The 13,230-nt window shown below is 40.4% G+C and overlaps 1 protein-coding gene across 1 annotated transcript in view; it reads right to left on the bottom strand.

The window, feature by feature from the left end:
- Positions 1-2,059: 2,059 nt before the first annotated feature.
- CEP350 (centrosomal protein 350) overlaps positions 2,060-13,230 on the bottom strand; it is a 66,531-nt gene continuing 55,360 nt past the window's right edge. The window contains exons 33-39 of the mRNA XM_033151309.1: positions 12,744-12,880; positions 9,983-10,065; positions 6,436-8,171; positions 5,635-6,036; positions 4,852-4,998; positions 4,017-4,139; positions 2,060-2,262 (exon numbers count right to left, since the gene is read on the bottom strand). Of these exons, the coding sequence (XP_033007200.1) occupies positions 2,098-2,262; positions 4,017-4,139; positions 4,852-4,998; positions 5,635-6,036; positions 6,436-8,171; positions 9,983-10,065; positions 12,744-12,880 (2,793 nt within the window). The 3' untranslated portion in view covers positions 2,060-2,097. The remainder of the gene's footprint in view (positions 2,263-4,016; positions 4,140-4,851; positions 4,999-5,634; positions 6,037-6,435; positions 8,172-9,982; positions 10,066-12,743; positions 12,881-13,230) is intronic.

Raw genomic sequence — 13,230 nt, 5'->3', positions numbered from 1 at the left:
TGGGGTCTAAAGTTTGCATTTATGTGAGCAGTTCAGGAATGGAACAAGCTGCCTGGGGAGAGTAAAGAACCGCCATTCTTGTACGCTTCTTAAGGAATGGTTGACTTGAGTATAAGCCGAGGGCAGCTTTTAAAGCACAAAAAGTGTGCTAAAAAACTAGGCTTATACTCAAGTATATATGGTATATTGAAAGTGAAGAGGTGTGGCTAGCAACAGAAAGGAGTCATACAACTGAATGTAACAACAATTTCCAGCACTGCTTCATGACACAAGGAACAATACAGGGTTTAGCCTTTCTAACCACCCTAAACTGCTGCTAAGGTGGAAAAACCCATTAAAATGGTTCCACCTTGAGAGGAGAGATTCCTGATGGCTCTCGGAGAGTTTCTCACTATCTGGCCAGTCTCTGAAGCAGGGAGGTGGCCCAAGCAGTTGAGCCATATTTCCCCTAAATATCATTTTCTGCTTCTAAGAAACATTTGCCCCTATTCTTGCCAGCTCTTATTCTAGAAATTAAATGTCAAGACAGATTAGGATGGGTGTTGATCTGTCAATTCCTTGTGAGTTTTGTTGGAGAGGCTTGCTGCGTGCTACGTTTTCAAAGAGGGTCTAAGCTATACTGCCATAGCGCTGTTGATGTGATTCGACAATCCCACCAATGCAGAATTCCAACCCAGATGGACTCAACCCAGATGGAATCAGTGGCTGGTTTCCACCCAGGACACATTCCAAGGCAGGTGGAAATACTGGTGGCAGCTGTTGCATCTCCATGCATATTTGCAGCCAGTGGCCACTCGATCTTTCTTGGCATCGCATCCTGCAAGGGGACCAGCCAAAGCCTTTGCTGAATATTTCCCCCATAAGAAGTGTTTCATCTCTCTATTTGGGCTCTCTGCTCGGAGTTCAGCAAACCTCTTTGGCCTCCCCTTGAGGAAAGAGCTGGAAACAAGGGGGGAAGTCTCAGTGACTATCGAACACTTATGTTTGTCCTGTATTGGAATTTATGTAAAAACACAGGAAGTCTCCTCTTGAATCAGTCGAAAAGTCCACCACCATATTTACACCTGTTTAAAGACCTGAACTGGTTGCTGATTTGCTACCAAGTCATATTCAAGGTCTTAGTATGCTTAGATCACTGGCCCTCAATGCACCTACTCAAGTGCTTCGACCTACAGAACGTGTACTCTTCCAAATATCATGCGAGGTGCATCTGTGAAGAGTCCAGCGTTTCACTGTGGCAGCACCTGTGCTCTGAAACTCTTCTCTTCGTATTTGGCAGGCTGTTCTAAATGCATGCTAAAAATGATCTTGTTTCAGCAAAGCTACCCAGACATGTGTGTGTGTGTGTTTGCAATTTTTTTTTACACAGAGTAGAGTAAGATACACATATACAGAGAGAGAATTAGGATCACGTTTCAAAAAGAGATTTTTTTTTTGATAATTTATAAATCAGTTTATTTACAGTTTTTATTCTCTTAAAGTACATCTCAAATTAACAAAGATATTTACACTGGTATACACAGGGACTACCCTGGATATCTTACAGTTTACAGGGTGTTAAGGTTGTAATTATAATCTACTGAGCTGAGCTGCAGGTGTGATTGGTAGCAGAAATTAGCCTGGGAACCAGTTTGACAGGGTTATTTACACAGACACGTACACACATGCTTCGTATCTGCAGAACACAGGGAAGAAGGGCCTTCCCAAAAAGCCTTCCCTGTTTCCCTGCAGATACGAAGCATGTGTGTATATGTCTGTGTAAATAACCCTGTCAAACTGGTTCTGCAGCTCAGCTCAGCACATTCAAGTAAAATATAGCTTCTGTCACTGGAGTACAATATGGTTTTACATCTATTTAGTTTCCACTGCTGGATCTCGTGCTCTAACCCAGTTAGCACCTCTGTGAGTGGTTTTTGGGGTTCCTGTGGCAGTGTTGTTGCTGTAACAAGGAACCCCAAAAACCACTCACAGAGGTGCTAACTGGGTTAGAGCACGAGATCCAGCAATGGAAACTAAATAGTAAACATTGTTCTTCATTTTAATAACTCCATAGAGGGGGAGATGTAAAACCATATTGTACGAAAAAAAGATTCTGTGTCAGACAGGCAGCAACTTCTCTTGTTTTTCATTAATCTGGTGAAGGACATCAACAGTGTCTTTAATTAAGGCATCAAAAATTCCATCTGCCAGTTGCATCTTGACCTGCAGCTCATCTTCATCATAGTTCACCCATTGAGCTTCTTCCTCGTGCAACTCCTGTGCCTTAGAATTTAGAGGGGGCAGAGGGAGAGAAAGTTCCTACTATTAAAATACAAATCTGTATACCTATTTAGAATAAGCACGTTCTTGTAAAAGCCTGCAGCCACCTTTGCTTCCTCCCACCTTAGAACAGGCTTCAGGAAATCAACACAAGTGTTTTTATTATGAACAACATAATACAGTCATCATTTATATAACAGCTTAAAAGCAAACTTGAAAATATTGCAGTAACCTGTGCTTGCCAGTGACTACACTCACTCCACACTAGGGCTTCAGGCAGGGGCGTAGCAAGGGGGGGGGGCGGGATGCCCTGGGTTCCATAATGGAGGGGGTGACAAATTACCAAGGAATTTTTTTTGAATTTTTTTTAATATTTTTTTTTGAAAATGCCTGCTCCGAAGGTCTTATCTTACTATACTGGCATTATATAGCTATATATGAAATTTCATGCATATCGGTTAATATCTTGATCCTCCTCCACCAAAATAGCTGTTCACTTGGCTGTTTTCCTATGTTATGAAGGCTGAAATTTCAGTGCAGAGAACACTTACTGTTCCCAACCCTAACCCTGTGGAAAGCCATCTAATTAGACTTTAATTTGATTTTGAGATGTTTTTAGGAGGTAATTTAATTATTGTTTGATTTATACCAATGTTATGTATCTGATGTTAGCCACCCTGAGCCCGACTTCGGCCGGGGAGGGTGGGATATAAATAAAAGTTTTTTTATTATTACTTGTTATTATTCCTTTGTAAGAAAATATGAAATAACGTAAAACCATTTTTGCGGGGGGGGGGGATCAATGGGGGGGTTGACAAGAAATTTTCCGCACCAGGTACCACCTGACCTTCCCATGCGGGGGGGTGGGGATATTTTGCCCCCGGGTACCAATTTACCTTGCTACGCCCCTGGCTTGAGGCCAGTTGTAGTGTTACCCCCAACCTCCACTGTTATGACTGTCTTGACAACTGGCAGGGATTTTAAGCTCCACCCATACTGTGCAATACAATGAAATGACAGCATTTAAGATGAAGTAAAATTCCAAACTCTTCCATCACCACCAGCACCCATTCTACTGTCACAATTCAAATAAAATTCCCTGCCAGACTTCAGTATTTACTCTGGATAGTGTGCCTTCCTTCTAACATCAAAGTTAAGAGATGGTTGAGAATTGTCCCAAGAGCTGCATGGGAATCCTCTCCCTTCCCCTTTCCTTGAAAGGAAGACTGAAAGTAGCTTGGTAGCTTTGTGGCTAAGACACTTGGATCATTTTAAACATGTAGGCCCCAAACGTCCAACCCTTTTCTATTTTGGAGCAGGAAAGGGTGGCTGTGATTTCGTTGGCTTCTGCACAGCGATGGATGTTCTGAACACTGCCATCAAGCATCTGGTGAATCTGGTGTATTCCCCACCTCTCATTCCTGCAGGAAATAGCAGTGTGTGTGTGTGTGTGTTTTCTCCTTGGCTGCTATTGAATGAAAGTGCTTGTCTCCATCAAGGCAGCCCCAAATGGCAAACACCGGGTTCTTGCTACTCCATGAAGTTAATACAAAGCAAATGCTCTGCTCTGGAGTTAGTAGATTCCATTAAGCCCTTATAGTCTAATGGGTTTTTAATGTGCTCAATTTTGGTTGGAGCATGTCCATGAGTTTCAGTGTAAGAACAGAAGGGCAAATTATTTTTTGTTGATAAGCAGATGCCCTTTGATAGCTATCCAGTAAATGTTTCAGCAACTAATTTTAAAAATATCTACTGACCAGTATATGATCCACCCTGTCACGTTTCTTGCGTCCAAATTTCATCATTTTCTGCCAGTCCATTTTGTGGTTTGGATCCTTCTTTAAATTTAAGAGCCGTAGCACCTCCGTTGCTATGAAACACTAGGGTAAAGTATATAAGAATGAGCTAAATATATTTGAAAGAAATATATCCTATTCACAGAATCCTCTCTACCAACGCAATTCATAGGTGGAAGATATCCAATGAAGAATTCGGTACTGTTGGGTATGGGATGTACAGTAGAAGATATAACATGTTTCCTTGGTCATTCTTGTTGAAATTCTGAAAATGTTTTGCCGGTTTATATAGTACTTACACATAGTAAAATCCTATTCACTATGAATAGTCATCTCAAGAGGTGACAAGAGTATATTCTTTAGGAAACCTCTTCCTCAGAAACTAAAATGCAGTGAATTTAACATACTATCCAGGAAGGACTCTCAGAATTGTGCTAGTTCAATTACAATAAAAGAACTTGATAACTAACTGCAGCAGTAACTATTATAAACTTATTTGTGAACCATAAAGCTCATCAGTTTTACATCCCAGAATACAGGTCAGAGCAGCCATGTATTCAGGGTACAGCTTAAGTCTTCTTGCTATAACTAAAAGATAATAAGCATTGTATGGGGCATAGGTGCAAACTGGCAAATGGAGAGGATCACACTTAGGAAAGCTTACACTAAGTCATGGCTTGGTTTTTTTAAAAAAAACTCTAGATAAAATGATAAGCTATTTCTATACAACTTTTTTTTTTGGCTTACAGATGAAGTGTGCCAAGTCCCTAAATGAAATTAACAGCTTCATTCTTACCTTGATCTCCTCTAGATCATTTGGATCTTTTACTCGATGGAAATAACCAGTAGTAATTCTGCAGGATTTCATCCATATGGGTTGGTTCAAATTGGGATCTTCTGCAAAGATCTCTTCAAAAATCTCTCTTGTTAAGTCAAACACAGCCTTGGTAAAGAATGCAGAATAAAAATAGATTCAGATGGTGTATCTCCAGGACTATCAACATGCAGTCTGTGGTTTATAATTACACCTGCATAGTGACCACAGGTATTCTGGTGCATGTCTCTCAATGTGGAAGGTGAGTCTTCCTGATGAGGTACAACTTCTAGAATTTCTTTCTAATGGTCCCCGTCTAGTTCACGCCTACACAAACCCCCTGCATGCACCCCCTAACTTTGTGTTGGACTAAGGCCCAGAAGAGCTGCATTCAAATCTCCACTAGGTCATATAAGCTCTGTGGGTGACCTTCGGCTACTTCCTACCATTCAGCTTAATCACAGGTTGTTGTAAATATAAAAATGGGGAAGGAAGGTATTTTAATATTTGATGGAAGCCGCCCAGAGTGACTGGGGAGACCCAGCCAGATGGGCGGGGTACAAATAAAAAATATATTATTATTATTAACCATGGAAGCTGCCTGGAACTTCTTAGAGGAGAGGTGGAATAGATGTATTAACTAAATAAATGAATAAATAAATAAAGCTGGAGCCCAAAAGAGCATATCCTTCTTTTCCAAAGGATTCCTAAGTATTTTTCACATGGATCTGAGAGCAACAATCCCAACTGTCTCTCTTGATGTACCTGTCTATAGATCTGTTCACTAACAGCTTCAACGTTGTCGTCTCTGGGGGAATCACTCATGTCTCTGGGGAGCCTGAAAGCCTGAATCTCGTGCCCCAGCTCTTTGCACTTCCATAATTCCTCGGCTGCTGCATGCACCAGGTCCTCCACCTCTTCTGCAGTGTGCGGAACGGCCAATGGCTCTTCACATGGCTTGGAAGGCACTTTTTGGGGCTCTGTTTCAGACAGTACAGCCAAGTCCTCTGCTTCCTTCTGAGTGAGTTTGTGAGAACTCAAGCCAAAGTCTTCTTCAAACCAATCTTGCTCATCTTCCGATAAATCCAGGAACTCCCGGCTAAGCTCCAGTTCTGCCAGCCTCTTGGCAAGCTCTTCCTGCCCACTGGCACAACACACAGGGCTTTCCTGTAGAATAAAAAGAAAGTGGTTGCTACTCAGAACAGTAGTGGTTTTCACCTATAGTGTATGCCACATTTTGATACACAGTGGAATCTAGGAGGCATCAGCCCCAGATAAGCCCCATTCCATTCATCAGTCATAATGGCTAGACTGGAAGTGGAGAACCTCCAGGGGCTGGAACCTGTGGGCATACTTTGACAGGTAATCCACCCATCATATTATGTCACTATGATGCCACATGATTGATAGCTGGGTTGCCCCATCCTTTTGTCAAAATCACATATGCTTCCGAAGTCTGCTCCACAACCAGAGCTTGAAATGAAAAGTGAGAAGGTTTGGAAAGAGTTTTGCAGAGCTCTCTGCAGAAGTTTTCCCCACTCCCCAATAGAGATCGACTGTACTTACAGGCCTGGGATACATATCTGGAGAAGAAACTTCTTCGCCATCATCCAGTTCAGAAATTAAAATGCTCTGCAGGTCATTAGCTTCCAATCTTTTCTCTTGGGCAGAACAGAGGTCTTGATTGCTACACTGGATTTTTTCATTCTTGACCTTCCCGATTTGCTGCAGTTCATGAACTGTGTCCTTCACAAAAGCCTGCAGGAGGCTATCGGCCAGCAAGCCAACCTTTTCTTTTTGCTCTATCAGTTCCTCCTCCTCTTGGGATGGGACTCTAAGTTGTGCTTCTAATTGGCTTCTTTCTTTTGTCAGCAAGTCCAGGAGCGGAGAGGCAAACGTTATACAATCTTCAGCTGCAGGTGAGTCCTCTACGGCAGATGCGTCTCTTGAAGAACTATTCTGGGGACATTTCTTACTTAAGTTTCTTCCTTCGCTCTCCTCTTCAAGATTCTCTTTTTCATTTTGATCCACTTTGTGGTGATTTAGCTCTTGTTTGCATAGAGAGTTTTCAGCTGTGTCCACGAAATTACTGGAACTTTCCAAAATACGAGAAATTTTTTGTGGAGGAGCAAAAATACCATGTTTTTCCTTACAGTTAAAATATTGAATGCCATTGTAAGTGCCATTATTATTTCCTTCAGGCTTGTCCAACTCTACACCAGCCCAAAAGCCCTTAGCAAACTCTGTCAGGCCCTTGAATCTCAGCGTGCCTGGCTGGACATTACTCACAAGAACTCTGTCACCGATGTTGAAACCTTTCAAAATGTTTTCTTCTTCGGCCTTGGAAATGGAAACCCAAAGCGATGAATCAACCTGAGTAGGTTCCTCTTCCACATCACTGCGTTCCCTACTTTTCATAAATTCTGTGGGTGACTTCAGTTCTAATAATCTCTCTGAATGAACACTGCCAGCCACAGACGAAGACTTGTCACTGAGACATTCACTTACTTCATCATCGCTTCCTATACTACTCCTAGGAGTTTTTGTATAGCAAGATTTCTCCTCCTGTGACCGAGAGTCTTTTTCAAGGGACAATGTAAATGTGTCAAAATCATCCTTATAATATTCAGTAAGAGGTGTCTCATCTTTTGACATCTCTGTTCTTGAGGAAGACGCTTCAAAATCATTTGAATATGTTGGCTCTTTACAAATGGAAATCTTTTCTGAAACCAAGGCATCTCCTTTCAGCAGTTCCTTGTTCAACGTAGGAGAGGATTTGATTGTTAAGGCACTTTCATCATCCTTGTTAGTTTCCTTTGGTATCTCAGTTTTTCTCTCAACACATACAAAAGCCAACTCAATCTGATTCTTTCCCAACAGCTCAGCCTCAGGACATACACCTGTCTTTAGGGAAGCTGGAGGTGAACTCTTCAGCTCTTTGTCAATTTTATAAGCATCACGTCTTTCAGAAACCTTCTGAGAAACGTCTGCCTCTGATTCTTCTGATTTTACAGATTCAATTTCCTCTTGTACCACAGATCTATTAGTGGAAACAATAGAATCATAACTCTCTGCATCTTCAAACCTATCCTGTGACACATGGGATGTTTTGTTTAAGTCTCCTAAGTCTTTGAAGAGAGATGATGAGGCCAAACTGTCCAATGAACCACCAGGTTCTGCTCTAGATTTTCTTGTGGACTGTACAAATGAGGATAGTGTTCGGGAGTGCTCCTCGGTCTGAATTTCTGCTTCAGTGAATTTTTTGGTTTGCGCAGACACAGATATCTCATGAGAAGCAGCATCTGGGGGGTGGGGTGGGGAATAAAGACATGAAAGACTTACATCATTTTCCATGAAATTTGCAATTTAACCTTATTAAAGCAGTTAAGTCAATAATGCTTGTGTTGTAATGAAAAAGTGTAATCCTTGATAGCCAGGCTAAACAACTGTGCAGTCAAGTAGTTTTTCATTTATTTTAAAAATGTACATCCCAGCTTCCTTACAAAATAACCCAGAGGGGCTTAACATCCTATCAGTTAAGAACAGCACTATAACCAACTAAAGAAATATATATGTAAAACTTTTCACAGATGCAGTCCCTCATACCACGTCCCACATTGTTCCGGGGGGTTCCCAACGCTGGGGCAAGAGCAGCGAGAATTCCAGAGTGAAGGAGCAAGGAAGGAAAACCCCGTTCCATTCACAGGAAGGAATAGAATATTTTAAACCGGGGGCGAGGAATCTTTTTCAAAGGCTGTATTCCCTTATGAGCAACCTTCTGGAGCAACGTGTGGATGGGGCAAAAAGCAAAAGTGAGTGGAGAATCCCAGCGATCCTAGCCTTCATAAAGCCAGCTACATTCCAGCCACGCAAACATCCAATAGTTACATACATATAGGCACACATGGAGACGTCTATATCTCCACCAACTCCATCCAGGCAAGCAAGCAAGGGGCCTTGACCACAGTTCAAGGACACATTCCAGCCAAGCAGAAGCACTCAAGGGGCACACAGAACAAGGACAGTGAGGAACATGGCCTGGTGACAGGGGACGCGGCCTGGGGAGAGTCCTCTGGGACAAATTTAAACCAAATTTAAATGTTTTTTTTATCTGGTATCTATTTGATTTCAATATCAAATTTGGCATTTTTAAAAAGGAAGAGAAAGGGTTGAAGCAATTGAGGTTTTTAAAAATCTTTTGTGTGTAGATTTCTGTCCCCCCTTCTGATAGGACAGGCTGACGGAACCCAGGAGGCTAAATTAATTCATTTATTGAATGATGAGGAACCGAGTAGATCTCTTACAGTCGCTAGATTTTTTGATAAATGTCCTATCCCAGAAAAAGAGAAATGGGTCACTGCATAGTTTCGATACTTTAACTAATACTAAGTATCATTAAGAGGAAATTAAGTTATTAATCAACTCTTAAATTAAGTTTTAGCTGAATCCCTATGCTGTATATGTATTAACTAAATTGAGGTAAAATGTTGTTCTTGATGGGTTGCTAGATTTGATATTGTTTAAATTGCAGCAGCTGCTGCCTCGTGTTGTTTTTTTTTTAATTGTCTTATGTCGAGTTGTTTTAAATTCTATGTTTCGTTCGCTTGTCTGATTTGTTCTTGATATGGGCCAATGGCCGTAATAAATTTTACTACTACTACTTTGTGCGTAGAAAAGTTTTGTTATTTTAGTATTGTGCACCCTTTCTAATGCAGCACCATTTCAACTTTAAAGAAGTACAGAAAAATGAAAAGACACAGAGTAACTGCGCACACAGAGAAGGGGAGAAAAATACTAGGAAATATGTGCAGTACTTTGATACCAATATAAACTTTTTTTTCTGAAATTCATACTTTCGGCATGAAACAGTTTCTGAAATTATAACTCCTCGTTCTAAGACTGTAGCCAAGGAACTGTTACAATTAATTACTGGGGGAAGTGTTGATTGAATTGACATTACTTTCAAAAACCTATAGCCCCCAAAGAAGGAAGAATAATTGATCTTGGATATAGTTTACCCACAACACTCCTCACACAGTTTGCAAAGTGTAAATATCCAGGAAGGTTTCGGCAGAGACAACATCAGCAAGCATTTGTTTTTCAAGCTACGTACCAACATGCTCCGCAATGGACTCCAAGGACCCTCTGGGACGTTCAGAGTCAGTTATTGATTTCCAACTTTTTGTTGGTTCTGACCTTTAAAAAAATCAATGGGAAAGCAACAGCCATTATAAGTATGTGAAAGTGTGATACAGTAAAGACAAAAGGTAAAAGAAAACAAAAACCTGGCTATCTAGGCCAGGGCATTGAAAAAAAAAAAACAGATCTCCGGTAAAAAACCAGAAGCCTTTTCACTGGGTACTGTAAACCATGAGATTCCCAGAGAAGATAGAACGGTCTTTATGTACGCCACAACAGCAGCAAGAATTCTACTCGCAAAGAATTGGAAGACAGAAGAAATACCAACGATTGAAGAATGGCAGATGAAAATGACAGACTATATGGAGCTCGCTGAACTGACCGGGAAACTCCGAGACCAGAGGGACGATGCAGTGAAGAAAGACTTGACTAAATTTAAAGTATATTTGAAGAAATATGCTAAAATTATTATTTAAAGCAGACAGGTGGAAATAGTTAGGCTACGACTTCCGGCGAGGGCGTCATTGCCGACGGTCGAGGGTTGTCTCGGCAGCGAGACGACCCTGGCTTCCCCAGGGGTTAGGAGCTCCGCTACCGCACAGCGGGCTCCGTTAAACCGCGGGTTGAGCATCCCGCGGCGTGGGCTCTCCAGCTGGCCCCATTGCGTCGACCCTTTCTCCGGTTCCCCTTGTAAAAGGGGCACAGGAGTGAAAGGGCAACGGCGCGGGGCTGTGGAGGCTATGCCCCAGCCGGGGAAGCGAAGTGGCGGCTGCCGCCGGCGATGAGCGTATCGTTCTTACCTAAATTGAAGCAAAAAGAAGAACCCCGTAAGCTGTAAGTACGGAGTTTAATTGGACTAAAAAAATTTTTAAATTGGCTTTTGGGGAGGAATGTCAAAAGGAAGCCCGTTCCTCTCCCTGCCGAATTGGAAGAAAATAACAATGTATCTGGCTGCGGCTGCACTTGGCTGATACAATGTGTCTATTGAAGTTTCTTTGACAAGTATGATCTGCTAAACCCCTGTTAGGGGAGGATTGAGACTTTTGAAGTATTTCTTCTTAAAGTTGGTGGAATATAATTTTTGCACCCTGATTAGGGGGAAATGGCAGCTGAAACTTGTGGCTTAAAGATGGAAAAGTACTGAACTTTGTTATTTCCTGCCTACTTCTGCCATTTTTGGTTTCGCTTTTAAAATGACTTTAGATCCGCGAATGACCCAAGGACAAAGGATAATTCTTTTGAAACTAGAACTTTTAAACCAGAAATTAGAACTGCTGAACCAGAATGTTGACGAAAAGTTTTTTGGAATTGGAAAGGTTTCTGAGAATTTTGCTGAATTGGAGGAGAACCTTGCTAGGGAACTTGAGGAAATATCTGAAGATCAAGACACAGTGACTATGCAACTCCAAGAAGAAGAAAAACCCTGTTGGTGTGAGAGGCCCAGGGTTGAATTTAGACATATTATATCCGATTTCTGGGGTGGGAGCCCAGAAATGAAGGAACAACAATCTTGGGAATTACAATTAGAAGTTGACTGGAAGTTTGAAATGGAGATGCCGGATGGTGACGCATTATATTTCCTGAAGAGCTCTGCAAGGATGCTTTTGGACAAGGCTCTGGCCTTTGGATACAAAGGAAAAGAGGACATTCTGGACAATGGTTTTGGAAAGAGGTGGAGGGAAGTCTGGTGGGTGATTCCGAGGTGGGGAGGAAAAATGGTAAGAAGAGGGGTAGGGTGAAAAATTTTAGATGTGTAATCAGGATGGCTTATCATGGTACCCCGAAGTCAGAGTGTTAAAATTTTTGATTTGGATTAGAGAAGAGATATTTGGACTGTTTTTAAAGAAGGATAGTTTAATATTATATAAGGTTTGAATTAGAAATACCAGCAGCAGTTTTAGTGGAATAAGAGATAGATAAGGCTATAAGAAGTTAAGATTTGTATTAAGAAGTTATATTTTGATACTTTGATGTTAATTGACTTAAATTTCAGAGATGAAGATTATGAATTTAGGTGAATGAATTGTTGAAATAGGTAGAAAGTTATTAAAGTAAATTAGAATTGGAAGCAGAGGAGAGAACGGGGGAAGTCCCCTTAATTAGATTTGAAATAAGATTTTAATTAAATGTATGGAGTGTTGGTGTTCCAGTGTAGGTATGTATTTTCTTTTATTTCTGTTTTTCTTGTTGTATTTGTTGTTGTTTTTTTTCTATTGTATTTGTATTTGTTTTGATGTGGAAAACCAATAAATTCTTGTTAAAAAAAAGGAAAAAAGGAAAGGCTACAGAGGTAGAAGATAGATAAGGTTTAGTAATATAGGAAGTAATATTGAAGGTTATTAAAATTAAGATAAGTTGAATAGTATTTTAATACAAGATTAGAAAAAGGTAAGGAAATTACTAAAGATGAATTACAAAGAAAGCAGTCGGAGAGGACGTGAGGAAGTCAACTTACAATGATATATAGTGGAATAGTTAGGTTTAGATAAGTATTTTGATGGGGTAGTAGGGTAGGGTGTTTTTATTGTTTGTAGTTTTTGTGTTGTGTTTTGTTTGTGTTATGATAAAATTAATAAAAAAAAATAGAAAAATAGAAAAATAAACAGATCTCCCTATAAGTTTTAATCTCCAACTCAGTGTGATACAACAAACAAATTTAATTTTGGTATCTGGAAGAGATAGAAACTTTTTTTGAGTTATACAATGGCATACACTTGGAAAGACAATTGTATTACCTATTAAGCGGAGATGACTTGATCTTTGGTTTCTCAGTTGCTGAAGATGGGGTTTTAATTTGAGGTTTAGCAGTAGACGTTACCTCCAGATCCCCACTCAGTTCTGCTTCCGTCTTCTTGATGAATTCATCATAAGTCTGAGAAGAGGCGAGAAAAGTCTGAGAACTTTAATTCTTACTTTGAAAATCAGCGAACAAATATAAACAGAGGATGAGATGCTTGTGAAAATCCTCTTTGATCCATCTTAATTAAGTTTACCTTGACAGTCTTACTGAATATATGCCAACATAGCATGCTATATAACTGAAAATAATTTGTTTTTTTGCAAATAGCTTTTGTATAATTAACTAAACTGTACCCAGGAAGAACATTATTCTTCCCTATTTGTCAGCACCACTAAGACTATAGAATCTTTAAAAACTGCAACCTTTAAGCTGTGATTACTATTTTAAAATTGTGCATTTTAAAAGGAAACATGGAAACAGTG

The sequence above is a fragment of the Lacerta agilis genome, chromosome 6, assembly GCF_009819535.1.
Source record: "Lacerta agilis isolate rLacAgi1 chromosome 6, rLacAgi1.pri, whole genome shotgun sequence".
Classification (NCBI taxonomy): domain Eukaryota; kingdom Metazoa; phylum Chordata; class Lepidosauria; order Squamata; family Lacertidae; genus Lacerta; species Lacerta agilis.
The sequence above is the reverse complement of the archived record's forward strand: the minus strand, read 5'-3'. Positions and strand labels throughout refer to the sequence as shown.